This window comes from Achroia grisella, unplaced genomic scaffold, assembly GCF_030625045.1.
Source record: "Achroia grisella isolate CSIRO2021 unplaced genomic scaffold, CSIRO_AGI_Agris_v1 utg1360, whole genome shotgun sequence".
Lineage (NCBI taxonomy): Eukaryota > Metazoa > Arthropoda > Insecta > Lepidoptera > Pyralidae > Achroia > Achroia grisella.
In genome coordinates this window covers 2048142-2069308 of record NW_026712626.1, presented here as the reverse complement: position 1 = coordinate 2069308, position 21167 = coordinate 2048142, and the positions used below count along the sequence as shown (strand labels likewise).

At 35.2% G+C, this 21167-nt stretch overlaps 3 protein-coding genes across 4 annotated transcripts; all 3 read left to right on the top strand.

Annotated features, from left to right (window-relative positions):
* Positions 1–414: 414 nt before the first annotated feature.
* On the top strand, positions 415–13219 carry LOC131855364 (G patch domain-containing protein 4). Of its 2 annotated transcripts, XM_059206621.1 has the most exons (5): positions 415–624; positions 927–1078; positions 1847–2014; positions 8758–8867; positions 12621–13219. In XM_059206621.1, exons 1-5 carry the CDS (start codon positions 579–581, stop codon positions 13204–13206), a joined length of 1062 nt encoding a protein of 353 aa, XP_059062604.1. In that variant the 5' UTR covers positions 415–578; the 3' UTR covers positions 13207–13219. The 2 variants fall into 2 exon arrangements, with proteins under 2 accessions (XP_059062604.1, XP_059062605.1); XM_059206622.1 differs by lacking the exons at positions 415–624; positions 927–1078; positions 1847–2014 and adding exons at positions 5486–5640; positions 5727–5944.
* On the top strand, positions 3555–5486 carry LOC131855360 (uncharacterized). Its single transcript, XM_059206618.1, has one exon. The coding sequence runs from the start codon at positions 3937–3939 to the stop codon at positions 5479–5481; it is 1545 nt and encodes a 514-aa protein (XP_059062601.1). The 5' UTR covers positions 3555–3936; the 3' UTR covers positions 5482–5486.
* Positions 13220–13635: 416 nt separating the features above from the next.
* On the top strand, positions 13636–16508 carry LOC131855368 (probable NADH dehydrogenase [ubiquinone] 1 alpha subcomplex subunit 12). Its single transcript, XM_059206627.1, has 4 exons — positions 13636–13829; positions 14936–15077; positions 15743–15799; positions 16278–16508. Exons 1-4 carry the CDS (start codon positions 13729–13731, stop codon positions 16413–16415), a joined length of 438 nt encoding a protein of 145 aa, XP_059062610.1. The 5' UTR covers positions 13636–13728; the 3' UTR covers positions 16416–16508.
* The last annotated feature ends 4659 nt before the right edge of the window (positions 16509–21167 follow it).

The window sequence follows — 21167 nt, the reverse complement described above, 5'->3', positions numbered from 1 at the left end:
TTTGAAAATAAATAACAGAAATAGTTACACAATATTTGACAACACTAAGACGGTCTGAACAACAGTTTGTAAGTAATCAACCAATTGTTTTTGTAAATATAATAATCAATCCAAACATATTTTTTATAAGATATTTAAAAATATATTAAGGGTATTTGAGCTTTTTGACCTTCTTGTATTTTTTTGAAATATCTTTAATATAATAATTTTTTCATATATTTTCGGAATTATAAAATCGACTAGAAAATTGTATACTGTTTACAATATTTTCTTATCTGTATTATTAAATAATAAATTATTATGTTTACATCACTATCTATAATAGCAACACTCGTTTTGACTAAAATAAATGGGGGTGATTGTTTGCCATATTTGCTTAAGATGTTAGTGTTCTGTGGTCAAAGCAGGCCATAGTGTCATGTAAAAAAAAACATAAACGACAACATTTTATAGGTTATATACTGTTACATGGTTATTTATTTTATATTTTATTTTCTAAATGAACATAAGGAATTAGGTGTTAATATAAATATATAACAAATTTCTCTACAGTTTTATACGACCACTAAATTAACAAAATGGATTTCGCCCGTAAAATGTTAGAGAAGTATGGTTGGACCGATGGTGAGTAATAGTTTTTTAATTGATTTTTTTTATGAAATGCAATGGCAAACAAGCTCAAAAACTGCCTAATGTTATGAGACAATTGTCACTTATATACATGGACAGTACTATGGACATCACGTAATTATACGAGGAGCGTGGTACCACTGATGCATTGCAAATCGGGAGCGCGATGTCACATTATCGTTATGCTTATCGTAATATTGTCTACTGGTACTCCACCAGCGTATACTGTTAGCGTAGACGAGTGCACCGCTCCTAATTTTTCCATTGTTATTTGAAAATATGCTCTAAATTTTCAGGTAAAGGCCTAGGTAAACATGAGAATGGAATTTCGGAAGCTTTGAAGCCAAAATTGAAACGTAGCGTAACCGGAGTGGGGCATGATGCTGCATCAGAGTTTAATGAACATTGGTGGAGTCAATTATATGATAAGGCCGCTGGAAATGTACAGGTATTGTGTATATTTAGAATAATAATAATATAACAAAATGTACAAGTTGAGTTTCTTCTAATTCTGCAAACAAATAATTTATTTGCAGAATTCAGTGCCTGCCTTTTAACAATATTGTGCCTACACTTGTAATATTTCTGACAACACTTGGCACCCTTCTATTTGTTTATACTTAAAACTTCACAGTGTTCTCTATACACCATTTATATTCTACAGCAACAGCTACAAGCGACGTGATAATCCTTCCTCATTTTATAAACTTAAAACAAACCTTTAAAAGATATAGGTGTACAGAATTACATACTCAGAACCAGTTTTACAGCGTAGGTCCCCGCATACACAAACCTAAGGTTTGCTTATAGAGGTAATAGGATATTATAGTTGTTCCTATGATGTCCATCTGTCTGACGCTGACATCTTGAACTTTGGATGGTAGATATAGAGATAAAAAGGTCATAACATGCATAGGAGTTTTATTTATATTAATTGTCGAGAACCATAACACAAATTCTGCTTAGTTAGTGACAACATGACATTGTGATCTAGAGATGTATGTAATATGTCAGGCTATAAAAATACCAATTTCAATCACATTATTAAGAGCTTACACAAAAACTACTGTTGAGATGAATATACAGGTTTCAAATAAAAGAGAATCATCAAAATCAGTTTATATAGGCAAAAGTTTAAGGTAACATGCAAAAAACCTTTACTCCTTTTTTTGGAGTCGGTCAGAAAACTGAATATATAGTAAATTATATTTCCCAGGTTGAAGAAGTGAATGGTAAAACAAAACGAATAACTGCCAAGGATGGTAACGAGTTTGAGATAACCAACAGTACATGGCGTCTAAATAAGAAGAAGAAGGTGGACAATGATGGAGAATATTCTGAGTATTTCGTCAGGAAGGCTGTCTTGACCAGCGGAGGGAGTAAGGTACAAATGTCTTTATTCTATGATTACTAATCTATTTTTCTATTCTTCTAGACTATAATCTTCACGAATCTTTATGAATCTTTGGCAAAGAGGTTGTATAGTTGGAGGAGGGAGGATTGTTATTTCATCACCTTACTTCCCATGATTGCATCCTCACAGGATACAAACATTCATATTCATGAGTATCATCATTTATATTAGTTTTGTGTTTTCTATGTATGTGTATGTATTTAAGTATCAGTTGAATAGTATCCATAACATTATTAGTAACAAATAAACACATGGGTTTATTTGTTATTAACATTGTTGGGAATATTGAAATCTGTAATAAACAATATGAATATTCATTATTAATGTATGAGTTTTAAAAGGAATAATTTTATGGTAAATTAGATACTAGCTTCTCAACATAACATAGCTGAAGTCTGGAGGGATAGATCTCTTATGATAACAATAGTAAAAAAAGACTGTCCTTTATTATTAAGTGAATACCTTTATACAAGAACATACAATGAAATTGTAAAAAGTCTGTCAGTTTGTGTGTTAATATTTCGTATAAAAATGGCTGGAGTAATTAGGATGAAATTTTCATAGAAAATGTTCAATATGGGTTAAAATAACACTTTGTTGGAGTCTGAATAATAATTATAAAAGAGTAATTAATTCATGTTAAACGACAAGGGACCTTTTTTTTTGCATTATGTTCAGCACATTTATGTTGAGTTTTCTTTTGTAATTATTTTTCAGAGCATAATCATATCAAATCAAAATATCTTTATTCATGTAGGTCTATTACAGACTCCTATGATATGTCAAATCTACCGTCAGTTCAGAGTGCTTTCGAGCTGAGAAGAACCGAATAGAAACTCAGCTCATATTCTTTTCAAAGTAGCTTGTACATGTTTTAAATAATATAGATGCATATTTAAATTTAGGAGAATAGAGAGACCAGCATATGCTATTGCAATTTTATCAAAAGAAAATAGTCTAATCAGCTTTTATAACCCGAACAGACTAGTCCTCACAAGCAGTATCCGTTCACGAGTATGATGGATAAAGAATAAAGAGTTTTAATATTATTAGGTAGTGGACTGGTTTACTATGCTGACTAAAGCGCTAAAGTCGAGATTAAATCAGATAATCCTCATCATGATGGAAATACAGACAACAAACTAAAAAAAATCAGAAATGTTGAAGCTTAGACATTTCAAGTACAGTATTTACCAGAATATCGCTTCTGGCTACCCAATCTGCCCTAACCTAGCCTGCTTTGGGTCGGAGAGGACCACAAAATCCTCTCCTCCAAAGTTGCCGGTCCCAAGCCCGGATAAATAGCGAGGGTCTTTATATATAGTTTAAGTATGTATGTTATAAAATAATTTATAAGTAATGTTCATATTTTTATATTAATATTTATTATTATTCTTCTCTTTCCAAACTATCATATCTATTTCAATCAGCTGCACCTGGTAGGTGAGACTGCAGCACATATTTATATATATATATATATATCTTATCAACCGTTTATTTATTTATAAATAAAACGTGCCTAGGCAAGCACCTAAGTAAATTATAGCCAGTTTATATGTATGTACATACTATTTCATTTACATAGCTTCTAGCACCTACCTGCGCTAAGGCCTGCGCAGTTGAGCGCCGTAAGCGGGGAAGACGGAATCCTGGGAGGTTGAGTCAATCGGAGGTCGGAGCAGTTACTTCCGGGCGACAACACGCCTCCTTTGGCCCTTATTTCTGGCGAAACGGCAGCCCGAGCAGCTAGCCACTGCTAGGGAAATGGTCCAGTGCTTTACCGTCACAGGAGCACGGCGAGGAGTGGGAAGGTCTCTTCGGAGAAGGTAGTCGGCCATGCTGACGGGGTGAGGCACTGTGGAAATTCTCTAGCCGCAGTGTTCGAGCTCCCGATGTCGCGCAAAGACGCCACCTTTCTGCTCCTAGATCCACTCGAGAAGATCCTGGTGCCATTGCGGCATCCCCATTTGCGGGCTCCGAGGAGGGTGGGACATCGATTGGACGACTTTTTCTTTTATCTCAACATGGACATTGTCAATGATATTGAGAAACTGCCTGAAGGAAGCATCTTGGACGATAATGAACGCCAAGAACTCACATCCGACGACGGAAAATGTTTGGATGTGGCTGATCAGCCTACAGGGGCGGATGACCTAGGTCTAACGCCCGAAAGGGACTCAAAGCCGATGCCAAAAAAAAGGCTAACAGGAGCAGCGAGAAAACGCCTAAAACTGTTGTTAGCCGCTAATATCAAGGCAGAGGAAGCCTTACTACTCTGCCGAAAGCCAATGCGAGAGCAGCCTCCAGAGGTGAGATCCATTAAGCGCCCACGGTTAGAGGAGGTGTCTCCAAAGGCGCACGCGCACAAAACGCCACAAATGACGCAGCCGAAGTTCACTGGAAAAGGTACTCAGGCAACTTCAAAGTCACTAGTGCCTACTGTACCTCAGACACCTCTGGTTGCATACGAGCCAATTCCGATACCATGTGGCTCGTCAAGCTTGATGGAATTTGGACCAACAACAAGTGCCACTAGCAGCTCAGCCATGCGAACTACGGTTACGGCCCACCAGTTGCGAACGCCTGCACCCAACCAGTGCGTAACGACTACAGGGATGACCGTAAACGCAAAAGAGGAAACAGCAACCTTTAAAGACGCTCTTAAATCGTTCCGAGTGGGGATCCAACATACGACCCCAATGACGGACGAAATGATGAGCATGGTGCGCTCCTCAGTTCTCTGTGAAGTTGCTAAAATCACGGAGGCTGGAACGGGCCCCCGTTTTGTAGGTTGCAGCTTCAAGCCAGGCTGGCTGTTAATCACCTGTCAGAATGAGCCGACTAAAAAATGGCTGGAAAGCATAACGCCCACCTTAAAACCTTGGGCCGAGGCAGAACTTTCTGTGTTGCACGAGAAATCGATGCCCAAACTAGCCATTGGAACGGCCTTCATACCCAACTCGGAGACAAATTCAGTCGAGGTGGCACTAAAATTGCTAAAGTCCCAAAATGACTGCCTAAACACTGACCAGTGGAAAATTCTGAACCGCAAGGAAGTAGAGAACGGCACAATCCTGACTGTATCAATGGACGAACTCTCGGTTGATTTCATTAAAGCCCAGGACTATAAAGTCAACCTTGGCTTTAGAAAGGTCCAGTTTAGAATCAAAGGTAACACCACGTCTGCACGACAGCCTACTTCAGAGGGTACTGGTAGTTCCACCATGGAAATGCCCACACCGCCTGAAGCGGCGAAGAGCGAGGAATACAACTCCAAATTCGCCAGAGACAGCTTTCCCCAATCAAAGGGGACCTCGCAGACGTGGATCCCCAGATTCAAGACGGGACAACAAGTTCGCGGCAGGTACGCCTCAGTGCCCAATCGCAACCCAAGGGGACGCCCACGTCCCACGGGTATGGCGAAAGGGAACCGATAAAGCGTCCACACGCAGCAAATGTATCAGAGCTAATATTGTCCAGGTCAATATACATCATGCTTTGGCGTTCTCAAAAATGACCTGAACCTTGCTCTGATACATGAACCATAATGAGTCATGGTTCTTTTAAAGCCACGATTTTAGACCTTAATGTCTCAGGTAATATTCTTTTTTAATATCAATGGCACTCAACCTTGAGAATGTACTCGTTTTGTTAAGAAACTTGATTTTAGAACCTGTTCCAGAACTATGTATTAATGACCTGGTGACAGCCTTCTTCAACCTCTGTGGATGCACTGGGTCTAAAGTACTAGTCTGCTCAACATTCCATCCTGGACATGATGTAAACAAAAGAATAATCAAACAACCGACCTACAGCCAGTGGTGGAATACGCCCGTAAGCACATGGCCGATGCAAATGCCCATCATTCAAATTGTGGAAACTCCAACATCAACACCAGAGGTGAGTTACTTGATGATTTTATACTAAGCAACTGTCTAGAGATTCTAAACACAGGGTGCACATCGACGTTCGTCACGGCCACAAGACAAGAGGTATTAGATATAACACTCGCGACCGACAAACTGGTCGAAAATATCACTCATTGGTATGTCAGCAATGAGAACTACATGTCTGATCATAAACACATCAGGTTCATGATTGAGGCTGCAACAGACTCAAACCCCATACTCTTCAGAAACCCAAAGGCTACAGAATGGCATAAATACAGAGACACTAAAAAGCCTAATTGTGGATCTTCCGAAGAGTATCAAATCTCCTCTAAAACTAGAACTCGCTATGGACTAATTTTATAATAGGCATACTAAGTGCCTACGAGAGTAACTGTCCTATTAAGACCAAAAACTCCAACCGTACCTGGTGGCACAAGAGTCTTAGAAAAACTGAGTAGAAAAACTCGCAAATTATCCAACAAGGCTAAAAAGGGATATTTTGAGATGGCCCAATGTAGTAAAGCCCAAACGGAAAACAGCCAAAATAGGTAGATTCTGCGAGGAGATAACTCAAACTCCTTAACGATCCAAAAACACAAAGTGGTGGCAATCAAACCAAATTGGACTTTTTAAAAAGGCCCGATGGTACCAGTACCTAATACCCTACAGTTGCTATCTACAACACACTTCCACAAAAACCCTCTAAGCTCAAATCTACATAAGCCCGAACATGAGGCGTGGAACAGAGCTGCCAGGATTTTCCAACAACAACAAATTAAGTGGGCCATAGAATTCTTTAAGCCATTTAAATCGGCGGGAGAAGATAGAATTTTCCGAAAATGCCGACCAATTGGAAAAATTAGAGGTAAAAACCGCCCAACAGAGCTCTGATGCCTTCTGTGGCGTGCCTCGTTGCCTAAAACTGGGACATCTCTAACTAATAACCAAACAGGAAGCACTGAATAACTGGCAGAATATGCCAGGTTTAGAACATTCAAAAGCCTTTATAACCGGCTACTCTGTTTTTACTCTTTAGCCTATTGCTAAAGATTAAAAAAAATATATGCCTCACTGGATACTGCAAATTGAATAATCACATGCCAAACTTAGGCATGTGCTCAACAAAAATCTGCAGATTTGTAGAGGATACGCTTTGTCATTCTATTCTATCTAACGTCTATTCTATTGTATTCTAATATCCTTCAATTTTTGTCCCTCACGGGCGCGAACTTTGAAAAAGTGCGAGCATAATAGATCTAGAGGTTGCAATGTTACAGGTCTAAAGCACCTGACAATAGCCCAAATCCCTGAATAAAAAAAATACCCCATCTGAAATAACAGTCATGGTAGCACATTATAATGGAGGAATGGTATTGTTAGTAATAATAATCTGATACGAATACATAGTTCTTTTCGTAAATACATACATATCAAACATAGAATACACCCAGATCGAGACAAACAATCGTACTCATGAATATAAATGTTGGTGCCGGGCGACGAATCGCACCCGCGACCATCAGTAAGGCGGCAAGCTAAACCACTAGACCACCGAAGCCGTAATGTGAATTAATAACTCCTTGTCTAGCAATGTACCATGTCAGGTTAAGGATACAAGATCAGATAGCATGCCTCTTACTCTGTAATTTCACGGCCTAATCGCAATGTACTACAAAAACAGTTTCTAAAGCAAACTGCTTAGTGGTTGAATAATAATATTTCGGGATAATTCACACAGCGCCATCCCAAGTTAAGCTATCTATTGTTTTGTCAAGCTAGAGCTTGTGTTATGGGTACTAGACAACTGATATGAATATATAGATATATTTTTAAACAACTGATTTAAATATTTAAATACATTTTTTGGTAAATGAACTCCATACATATTATTCATAGAAAATACCTAGTTCGATATAAACAATCATACTCATGAATACAAAATGTGTGTACCGTGCGAGGAATCAAACTCGCGCCTATCGGAAGTAAATCGGTGTGCTAAACTGCTACACCACCGAAGCCGTCAAAATAGATGATGATGTGAATAGATGTGACTAACAGGATTGATTGGGGAAAGGGATTGTTATGCCCAATTTACACTCAGCCCGAGTGGGCAGGGAAGTGAGCAGCGCGAGAGTGGAAACACTTCCCATGCCATTGGCGCTGCCACTCGCGCTGCCGGCGCTCCCTCGATAGTCGGTTTTTCGTGCGCGAGTCAAAGGACTGGCAGCGCGAGTGGCAGCGTGTTTTACATTCAGCCCTTTCGCTCAGTTGTCGCCCGGCAATATTGCCGGCACCGCGAGTAGCAGGGGAAGCGGCTGAATGTAAACGTAGCATTATGTGGACTGTTGAAGCATGTCAGGTTGACCTTCCCGTTGTTCTCCCTGAAAACCATCATGTTAAATTCCTGGTGAATTTGTCACGATATGCTAACTGACCTGACCTCGTACTCATCTTATCATTCTCCACTGGTGCACCGCCAGCGTATACCATTAGAGCAGGTGTGTGCACTATTCCATTTTCATCAATTATAAAAAAATCACATTCTAATCAAATTAAATCAAAATATCGTTATTCATGTAGGTCTATTACAGACTTATGATGTGTCAAATCTACAGTCAGTTCGAAATGCTTTCGAGATGAGAAGAACTGACAAGAAACTCAGCTCGAATTTCATCGACAGCATGACCGCTTCAAGTTACTCCACTACGTCATTTATAGTATTTACTTCATCACATCTTCAAGCACAGTTTCCACCCATTACAAATATTTAATTTAATTATAAAAACATTATATTATTTATTTGGGCAAATTCATGTGTTGCAGGTGGTGAATGTCCAGGAGTCCGATTCTGATGAAGAAGTGGAGAAGAAAGATGTATTTAAATTGACTGATGAGGAATTATTTGCGGCCTGCGGAGGACGAACAGCTCATAAGTATGACTATTAAATTGGTTATGTGTAAATAATTACTTGTAGCGGGGTACACCACATAGAAAGCCAGGTAGAATATTCAAATTTCAAAATTCACTTCCCAGTTTAATGGAAAAATTGTTCCAAATAAGTGATAACCTCTTGTCTAGCGGTTTAGCACACATCCTTAGGACTAGATGGCGTTGTGTGGTGTATATTTATTCAACTTTAATGCACACCACAGATAACATAATATTACATACAGATACCCCATCCCATACAAGAAAATGGTTCCTTCCTAACTCGGGCTATTCTTCGGGCTATTTTATTTCGCCACCGTAGCCGCTAGATGTCGCTAGATCTGAAGCAGTTCGGATTACTAGTGGGTGCTTAGTAACAAAGCATGAAAATAGATGGCAGTGAATTCAGTCTACATGACATCTGTTTTGCAAAGATATGTATATAATAGATATGTAGGTAACTGTATCGTGTACCTCATTAGGGACGATTCAAGATTCAATGTAAATGTGTAGGTATAATATCGTTAGCCGACACTCTGCAGATATGGCTTATGTGCCAATGTATATACCTATTATGTTATGGTTTATTTTACATTCCATGCCTATTTTTTTGATATGTTGTAACGCGTCTGCGCTATACGTATAGCCCGATTTTGATACTTTTATACTCGTACGTATCAAAATCGGGCTATACGATTTTTTATTTCAATCGTTATGTGTAATCGACTGGTTTTAGCTACAATTAATTTACTGGTATATACCTCATGTATTCTACGATGTACCCCTCTTTTCCCTAATGAGAATTCCGCTATATCTTATATATAAATTTTGTATCACAGTGTTAGTTGCCATATTTCTCCCACATTTTGATGAAATTTGATATGTACACTTGCCAGGTCTGAGGTAGGGTTGTTATCTATTTTTTATACCCCTAAGTCATAGGGGTGGCCTACCCCGAAAAAATATGTTTTTGTATTATGGACAATTTTTTATTTATTTATAATGTTACATTGAAAATACATACACGCCTAAATTTTCACCCGTCTTTCACCAACCCCTATTTTTAATAGCGATATTCTTACAAATATTATAAATGCTAAAGTAACTCAGTCTGTCTGTTTGTCTCGCTTTCACGCCAAAACTACTGAACTGATTTAATTGAAATTTGGTAGACAGATAATGTAGACCCTGAGAAAGGCTACTTTTTAATGCGAAAAAGTATTGAAAGGGGAAATGAAAGGCTATATGAGGATATCGTAATTTTTAAAGTCAGATCTTGTAAGATTAAGTAAACAGGGTTAGTCTAGGTTTTTCATTATTAGAAATGTGTAACGGGGTAACACGTTATTTAGTGCAAAATTGTGTATATTACAATAAAATTTAACGAGAAAATATTATAATGATGTCACTGGGACACTCATTGCTTACTACTATATCGTCCGTTAGTCGCGAACTTTCTGGAAACACGAGAGGCGCGCTCCTATTGGTTAGTAGATGAGGTAGACGAGTCCCACGGCGCCGCAGCGTAAGTACTTACTATACATACGTAGTATACATATGGGTGTTACAAATGTTTTTATTACGAGTAATATTACTCTGTTATCTAAGCAAGTAATGTGTGCTTATTTTGAACTTGATAACATTCTGAATTACTCGTATATCTTTCAATATCTTTAGCGGTATAAACCAGGTTATGTACTACTACTAGTATTGTTAGTGAGGGATAAAGTTGATGAACAAAAATAAAGCAATATTCGTATTAAAAATATATTCATCTAATATTTTTGGCATTATTTTTAAGTTTCTTCCAAATACAAGGGGTCTGACATGGGGTGTTATGTACCTACATTAAAAGATACTTTTTGAAATGTATGAAATGTATGAAAGAAATGTACGTACCTACATTAGAAGATAATTTTTGACATGTATGAAATGTATGTACCTACATAAAAAGTTCATTTTTGAAATGTATGAAAGAAATGTATGTACCTACATTAAAAGATAATTTTTGACATGTATGAAATGTATGAAAGAAATGTGTGTACCTACATTAAAAGATAATTTTTGACATGTATGAAATGTATGAAAGAAATGTAGTACCTACATTAAAATATAATTTTTTAAATGTATGAAAGTAATGCATGTACCTACATTAAAAGATAATTTTTGACATGTATGAAATGTATGTACCTACATTAAAATATAATTTTTGAAATGTATGAGATGTATGAAAGAAATGTATGTACCTACATAAAAAGTTCAGTTTTGAAATGTATGAAATGTATGTATGTACCTACATTAGAAGATAATTTTTGACATGTATGAAATGTATGTACCTACATAAAAAGTTCATTTTTGAAATGTATGAAATGTATGAAAGAAATGTATGTATGTACCTACATTAAAATATAATTTTTTAAATGTATGAGATGTATGAAAGAAATGTATGTACCTACATAAAAAGATCATTTTTGAAATGTATGAAATGTATGAAAGAAATGTATGTACCTACATTAAAAGATAATTTTTGACATGCATGAAATGTGTGTACCTACATTAAAAGATAATTTTTGACATGTATGAAATGTATGTACCTACATTAAAATATAATTTTTGAAATGTATGCACCGTACAATAACAATACACGTTAAACATCATACCACAGAGTCATACGCAAGTTAAAAACAAACTGCTATGATATATTAATGAGAAAGGAAAATCAACTTTATGGTATTCGAGTTAGGGTCGATTTCTCTCTTTTTTTTAAATACTATTTTAATCTTACCAGTTGCCAGTATTCGAAGACAGCTACGATTCGTACTCGATATTTTAAATTATTATGTAATCGATTATTCAGTACAAATGTAAATAACCAACGACACTAATAATGTACTACTATATTCCGTTCTTTGAAACGGAACACTGCTATAATACATAATAATGAAAATTTACTGTTCACAACGACTCATTAAAAGCATCATCGAATAATGCGCTGTAATAAAATCCTGTTATCGATTATTAAAAAAAATCGATAATACATGTATTTATTTTTAATATGACAACACTTCATACATAAGTATTATTGGAAATAGTATTACTTGCTTTTTCGGCTATTTTTAATTTACTTAAAAATTTTTTATATGTTTAATTTACAATAATAATATATTAAGTGCTTATTATTGGAAAATATAAAAAAGACATTTAATTAGGCCGATACAAATGACGACAATGCCATCTATGAAAGCATTTTGAAAACATTGAGCCCCATATTAGCACTGATTAAAGTGTAATTAAGTACTGGAAAATAACAAAATGAGTAAATATATGAAAATTACTTTTCTAAACGCATTATTTCATTTTAACATGTATATATAACTTTTTAAAAATTGATTAAACATTTTTGAAAACACAGTTTTGTTTTTTAAAACGTTTGCAAAACTATGAAGAATTCCATCGATACCAATCACGCCATCTATATGCAACTTTTAGCAATAATAATGGCTACTTCCTCATTGAGTGCCACTGATGCACACAATACAAAAGGAAATAGGACATTTGGTGGAATGAACATCAAGTGTTATTTTCTACCACTGTCTCAATTTTTATTTAACACTTCAATTGAAATAAAATGAAAATAGTAGGAGTATCAGAATATTTTTATTGTTTGAAATTGTACTCTTATTGTTGTCATTAAGTGCAATTTAATTTGTCAATTGGCGTCGGTGATGCCATATAAAATAAATAATTTTCTTTACAGAGGGGCGCGTCATGGTCTTAAAGCTGTTGGAAAATTAGCAAGAATAGCACAACAAGAGCAGGCGTTGTTGAAAGAACCACAATTCGTCGGTTATTCACACAGAAAACGAATGGAAGAAAACTTATCACCACTTGAGCTGTCTGTTGTTGAAAATACGAATTTAGATAGTGACGCTGATGTATCTGTGGTAAGAAAGAAAAAGAAGAAGAAGAAACACTGTAACAGTGAAAGTAATTTAGAAAAAAAATCTTTGAAGGACATTTCTGAAAGACCACATAGCAATTTGACTAATGATGTAGAGGAAAAAAATACGGAAGAAATATTAAATAGTGTTGATAAATATGTAAATGGAAGTATCAGCAAGAAATCTAAGAGAAAAAAAGAAAAAATAAATACAGAAAATAGTGAATTATGTGAAAATATTAATGTAATTGCTAAATCTAAGAAATTAAAGAAGAATAGTGACATAGAGGAGATTGTTGCTATGGATACAGAGTGTGATATAAAGGAACAGCAAATGGATACTTTAGAAAATTGTATGAAGAAGAAGAAAAAGAAAAAACAGAAAACTATTATTTCGTCATAATTAAATGTTTTGTTCATGACAATTTGTTTTTTTTAACAACAATATAACATTACTATTATGTTATCTGCGGCATTATTAAGCCCATTATGACTATACTAGATAACTAGTATATAGTTTTTTTTACAAATACATGTTACAGGTACTATGGTTTATATATCCTTATTCTTTTAACCACTAATCGGATTTAAAATATAATGAGCGAAATGTTTATTGAGATTTCTAATTGTTGTGTTCACCACATCGTCAGGTCACAATGCCTCTGATTACCTCAACTACGATAGCAGTGAGATCTGCTTTTTAGTTTGAAAGTAATACTGGCAATGTTAATATTCTAAGGGCAACATTAATATTCCTTGTCATTATCTGTGACTGAGAGCAAGACCTAATTATTTAATCTGTGCTATATCGTGAGTGTCCGTGTTCTGTCATTGTCACTTACTGACTGAATGACATAGTAATCAAACAAGAAAATACAACACAAATATAATTGCACAGAAAATTTCTTTAAATTAATCCGTAAAAATGTCGATTGGGAAAATATTAGCACTAGACAAAGTAGCTACGTTTTTCAATATTATCCGCCAAAATGGTGGTATAAGGGCTTCGTTGTATAAACTCTACAGGTAATTAAAAAAACAATTATGTAATTTTTGTGAGGTTGTGTTGTGTTGATAATTTGTCAATAATTTATTAATAAATAGTAAAACCAGCGACTTCGTATCTGAGGATCATCAGGAATATATTTTCCCGCTATAAAACGGAGCCTATATTTCATGATACACCTCAAGTAAAAGGAGCATCGGTGAAACCTATTTGATTTGATATAACAGTATTTTTAGATGATAATAGCATGGGGCACCTGCCAGCTTTAACGGTTTACGGTGGTGATACACCAGTGGAGGATAGTTGGATGAAGTCTGGTCAATTAACACATCATGTCTATTTCACCTGAAATTAATCACGTTAGTTTCCAGGAAGATCTCATGGTGATCAATCTGATATGATACATTATTAGCAATAGCGTCACAAAATTCCCTCCCCTCTCTCTCACCTCTCCTTCTATTACATAAAAACTCCTCCAAGTTTTTATCGAAAAGAAAAAAGATAAACATTATTGAAAATAGACTTGGAAAAAATTTGGAACTAGCTTGGTGCACCATTTCATGTTAATGTATTATATATTATATTATAATTGCCTTCATATCATTATTTGTGGTACCACTATATCCTTTTCTTCCACTCAAGCTCACAAGCTCAGATGTGATTGCAGATAGGGATATTGGCTGTTATATCTGAACTTATTCTCCTTTTATACATATCATCTTTCACACTATCTATCCATATTTTTTGGTCCTTTCCCTTTCAATCCATCTCCATTTTTGTTAAATATGTTGTTTCAGGTGTGGTCCTCACTCCTTCTTCAAATATATTATATATACAAATATAAAATAGGGGGGGGGGATTGTTAGTAATGTGGACTAATGATCCCATTGCTAGCAGTGTACCATGTCAGGTTGACCTCCACGCGGTTCCCCCTGGAAACCATCGTGATAAATTCCCGGTGAATTTGTCACGTTAGGCTAACTGATCTGACCTCATGCTCATCTTATCATCCTCCACTGGTGCCTCACCAGAGTAAACCTTTAGCGCAGACGGGTACACCATTCCATTATCATCCACAAAAAAACATATACAATATGTTGTAAGGGCATAATTTCTATATTTATAGACAAGATGAGTTGAAAGATGGAGTTCTAGTTGGCGAAGACAAGTATGGCAACAAATACTTTGAGAACCCAAGATATTTCTACGGCAGGAACCGCTGGGTGGAGTTCTCTGATGATTATAACATGAACTATGATGGTAGTCAGGTAAGAGTCTGAAGTAGATATATAAATATGAACCAAATTTATTGTTAATAAAAAATTTCGTGTTTGCTAGACCCTTTTTTAAATTATTAGCTTAAATTGCAATACTAATGTGGTATTTATTTGTTAACACAGTTCATTGCGAACAGATTTATTAAAAAAAAAAAAATGATGTGTTAAGTGACTGGTTTTTAGGGAGTGCATATTAACAAAATGAAAATAAAAAATAAAAATAATAGTGAAATTTTACCAAGGATTACATTACTTCTTAACAAATATTAAATGCTAGCAAATATCATAATATTTCAAATAAGCCCACTTTTGTGTATGGGGGGACATGAAAACCTCAAAAAAATGAATTGCGGGTCAATTATCGGAAATCCGATACCTAACACACTATATTTGACGGCCTTGGTGATGTAGCGGTTTAACATATCGCCGTACTTTCGACGTTTGCGCATGCGATTCCTCGCACGGCACAAACATTTGCAATCATAAGTAAGATCGTTTATATCAGTCTGGGTATTTTCTATTTATAATATGTATTTATGACCTAAAAAAAACTGTCTAAAACATTGTCCCTGTATAACATAGGCAATGTTAATTGCTTAAAATAAAATTAGTAAGATGTAAGTAATTCTTCAATATATTTTGTTTTTACTTTACAGATCCCAGCTGAGTGGTTTGGTTGGATGCATTACAAGACTGACCTACCACCGCAACAGGTAAATATATACAATAAAAATGTCACTGATCACTGTCTGTGCATTAAATAATATTCCTGGACAGTACACAAAATGGGGGAAAGGGGATTGTTAGTAATGTGGACTGATGACCCCATTGCTAGCAATGTACCATGTCAGGATGACCTCCATTCCGTTCTCCCTGGAAACCATTGTGATAATTCTGGTAAATTTGTCACGATGGGCTAACTGACCTGACCTCATGCTCATCTTATTATCCTCCACTGGATACTGGTACCCCGCCAGCGTAAACTGTTAGCGCAAGCGGATGCACTATTACTATAGAATGAACAAAGGATACTTTTTACTTAAAAAAAAACATGCGAGAACCTCCAAGAACATGTGTACAAAATTTCATGATGTTGGTTCAGTAGTTTTTAGACGCTCTGACATCCCTATTTTCATATTTATAATATTGATAAGTATTAATATTATATCTTTTATAATACTTCCATTGCAGGATCCCGCCAGACCCCACTACAAATGGATGAGCGACTTCACCGAGAACTTATCCGGTACCACCGGCCAGTACACTCCATACAGCACGACCAGACCCAAGATCGAGGCTTGGGTGCCCAAACCGAAGACTAGTCAGTAACTTGTACTCATAACATCAAGAAAAATCTCCACACAATCAAGAAACATGAACAGAACTTAACTAACTTGTGCATACCTCATACCTTACTGTTTTTTTTATGTAATTGGAATAACAAACAAGGAAATCAAATCAATTCAAAATATCTTTATTCATTGCAAGTTGATAGTAAGTGGTAACAGCGCTTTTTACTTGCACCAAGTCTATTACACTGGCTCTGTCCCCGGCGTCACCCGCGTGAAATTTATATCTTACATGTTATTCTGATGTATGAGCCATATTATTGTAAAGTTTCATTAAAATCCATTCAGTACCTTAAAAGTGAAAGATAAGTAATTTTATAATTCTGCCTAATTTTCTTTGTAACTTTTTTTCCGAGCAATTTTAATACTGCTTTTTATGTAACTAGAATAACAAGCTGACTGTCAAACCTATCAGCGAATAAGTTGTTAAAAAAACAGTCGACACTATTTAAAAAAAATGTTAATAAACTCAGTTATAATAGAAAAAGATAGTTTTCGAATTGTTATAAATAAAACAATAAAAAAAGGTAACTCATCTATATACTCTGTGCAGTGAATGCAATAGACAAACAATAGAATGTTCAAATTGTAATCAGTTATGAAAATGTTAATTTGTTTATATAGTTTTAAGTAGAAAATGAAATAAAACTATTTATGAAATTTTATAACTATTTTAATCTACTCGTAAAATCCAAAGCCTATTAAATACAAGAATACTGAAGATCGTGCCCAGTGGCGTGCGTTGGGAGAGGGATATATCCAGCAGTGGGCTGCAGCGGGCTGATGATAATGATGATGATGATCAAATATAAATTAAATATTATATTATATTTTTAATCCCAGCTCAGTTGGATGCTCCAGATGAGATTTGGTAAGGTGCTCCACACCGGTTCCCCTGGTCGCCCTTACGATTAATCCCTTGTCGAATTGAAACGGGGTTGGAAATTACGACTGGCTGAGCTGAGGTTCGAACGCCAAGCGGTGCCCTCAGACTAAAGTCGTATCCGTCAGGCGGGAGTTGGCCTTCAGCCGCTCCATAAGTCCTCCAGCGGGTTTGGAGTGCCATCTGCACTCGCCCCCTATCATCCGGTGAAGCTCTAAAGGCCAGCTGCGTCCTTAGAGTAGTCTGAAAAATATTTTCATTTAGTACATTCACGGATGAATCTTTATTTGTTGGTTTCTATCAGTCGGATTGGAGACATTAGTTGGCATCAGTAACCAGTGGCCTAGCCTGGTTTTTCTCCGTCTGGGGCCCACCTGAAATTCGCATTTTATTTTAATACTAGCTGTACCCGCGACTTCTTCCGCGTAAAATAGTGACCTTTTTTTTTTATAACACAGGGGCAAACGAGCATGCGTCTCACCTGATGGTAAGTGATTACCGCCGCCCATGAGCACCTGCAACACCAGAGGAATTGCAAGTACGTTATCGGCCTTTTAAAAAGGATCTTTTCTTGAAGGTTTCAATATCATTGCTGGAAGGTGATTCCACAATGTGGTTGTCCGTGACAAAAAGAAACCTTGACTTAATATTGAAAAAATATTTAATAATCTTAACCAATAGAAGCCAAATCAAAAAATTCATCATTGTAGCGTCAAAAATTACTAATGTTAAAATTAAAAATAGTAGTTTAAAATTAAATTATTAATTTCCATATAGAATTACATACAACTCAATCAACAACCTAAAAAAATTAAGCATCTAGCATTAAAAATGACGATTCTTCCATACCTTGCATCTCTCCTTTCAACCCCTTACAACCCTTTTTTCGCATTAAAAAACAGCCTACCTATGTCCTTTCTCAGTATTGTCTGTGTACTAAATTATAATAATAGTTATATCTTATGTACGATAGGATATCCTATGTATGATAGGATAACTGATAGAATAGAATAGAAAATCCCTACACTGCTTGTAGGGATTTTCTATTCTATTCTGTTAGTTATATATCCTTCCCCTCGTTCTCGAGTATGACGGAGAGCCGGCCATCATTCTCGATCATTGCTCGATTATATTGGTACTGAGATTGTTTCTCTGGGGTCGGAGGCTGCGTTCTCCGCGGATACAGTACCGAAATGAGTTAATACGTATTGCCGGGGCCAGTTATTACATCCATGTATAAAACCAGTTCGGCGCGCCGCGGGTCCAGACAGTGGCTCTCAAACTTTTGACCACCTTTTGTGTTGTAAATGGAATGACATACTGCAGAAGTGCAGCTTGAGATTAATGTAATTAGAATAGAATAGAAAACTATTTATTCAAAGAAACTTGTTTTAAGCACTTTTTTATAGTCTATGTTATTATTATTTAATTTACTGCTCATTTAGAAAGCTATCACAAGAAGGACGAGCAAGAAACTTGGATAAGAGGCATGAGATTATATATATTTATTTTTTGTATAAAAAATCTAACTTAAAATTCATAGCGCTGACAATGTTATCCGATTAAACAAAAGATTGAATGCGTAGCGGTTTCTATGTTGATTGTCGCATGCCTAATCCTTGTTAATGTTTATTTACTTAGAACTATTATTTAAAAAACACACTTAAACTTAAAAATGTAAAGTAATAATAAAATTATTTAAAAGAGCAACACGCAAGTTTTGCTCGTTCTTCTTGTGATGAGACAGCTTTCCGAATGAGCGGTAGATTAAAAAAATGTAACGACTATTCAAAAGTGCTTCAATATAAGTTATTTGAATAAATGATTTTCTATTCTATATTCAAAAGAGCAGCACGTATGAAAATGACGTGTTTAAATTTGTTCTTTTAAATAATCGTTGTAACTTTACATTTATAATTGAAATGTGTGAGTACAAACTATCTACTAGCACCAATAAAAGCATTGGTTGGACTTGTTATTATTAAATACAAAATAATTAAATCACTCGTAGTGGTTATTATTATTGATAGAAATAAACAGCGCGGGAATAATAATAAATATAAATAAATAAGCGTGGGAAGTCCTCCAGCATGGTGGACCGAGGATCTGGTCAAGATCGCTGGAAGGCATTGTATGCGAGCAGCGTAAGACCGATCGTCGTGGAGATCTTTGGGGGAGGCCTATGTCCAGCAGTGGACATCCTCCTGGCTGCAATGATGATGATGATGATGAGAAATAAACATATAATTTATTTTACTGCATAATCTGCACTCTATAACCGAAAGACAGCATAAAAAGCAAACTTGGTTGAAGAGGCAAGACTGGGAAGACAACCCAGATGTTTTTTTTACAAACTCTACCTAGATAAAACTTTGTTATTTAGACTTTCACTTTTCGATATCGGTTAATAATTTGGTTCCATTATTAGAATTGAACCGTTCCTTGTTTACGGAAATTTATTTTTAGATAATTAGCTTGCATTTTGGCGGGAATGTTGTGTTTTCTATTTATAACAGACTAACATTTCATCTCGCCTTCGCTCGGAAAGATTTAATCTGTAGTATATCTATATACAGTATTATTATTATTACTCTTTTATATATCTCCCTTTTTACGGGGGTAATAGAAACAAAGACAGAAAATAGTTTATTTGGTACACTGAAAATAATTTTTAAAATTTAATTTATTAATAATTAGAGTACCAACTAGGTCTCCGCTCAGCATATGTAGTGACGGGATGCCACGACGCTGGTTTTCAGCGGGCACCTTCATATACAATAAACATAATACTTTCAAACACGCGGGCCTTAGCCAAGCGTGGATGAGTTTTTTTTTTTAATTTATTTATTTAAAAAACTTAATGCACAAATACAAAAAAATAAAGGTGCATATGGCAGACTTAACACCATAAGACATTTCTCCCAGTCGACCATAAGGCAAACGGAGATTAGTGGGCGGTGCATTTAAATAAATATAAATACCTACTTCCTTTTATTATTTATTTCATGTTATTATAAAATAAATAATAAAAGAAAGTACAATTATAATAAAATTCATAAATTAAATTTTATATATCCTAAGACTTAAATAAGAATACATGTATATATACATTTAAGCACATAATAATATACATATAAAAATTTATACATAAATACATACATACATACCAAAAAAAAAATCAAAAATGAAAGCGGGAGATCATACTTATATGATGATGATAAAAGTGATGACGAAAGAAATTATTATTATTATTATACAGTAGATATAACTACTATAACTACTGTATATAGAGACTACTACAGATTAAATATTATTAACATTATAAATGGAAAAGTTTGTGAGTATTACATAAAAGTAATTTATTTCTTTCTAGTTAAATTTTGTGTAATGATTTTCGTTAGTAATTAATTTTCTTTCCTAAATTCAGTTGTTAGTCTTATTTTATGCAAATTTTTAATTTATTTTATATTATTATTATAATACTACCCGCGCAAGTTCGTCCGCATCACACTTACTTAACATTTTACATCATTATATATCGTCAAATATACATTATATCTTTTTAAATTATAGTCTATGTGTTATTCTGATGTGTAAGTTATATTACTGTAAAGTTTCATCAAAATCTATTCAGGAATTTTTGCGTGAAAGAGTAACAAACATCTCTACGTCCGTCCATACTCATAAACTTTCGCATTTATAATATTAGCAACTCTAAAATTCTCTTTATATATGTATAATAAAGTTGTGGGCTCTAGTTCCACTGAGTTAGTTGTAGTCCGTAATAGACTTACATGAATAAAGATATTTTGAATTTTGTTATAAATAAACAGACAGACAATGTTTGTG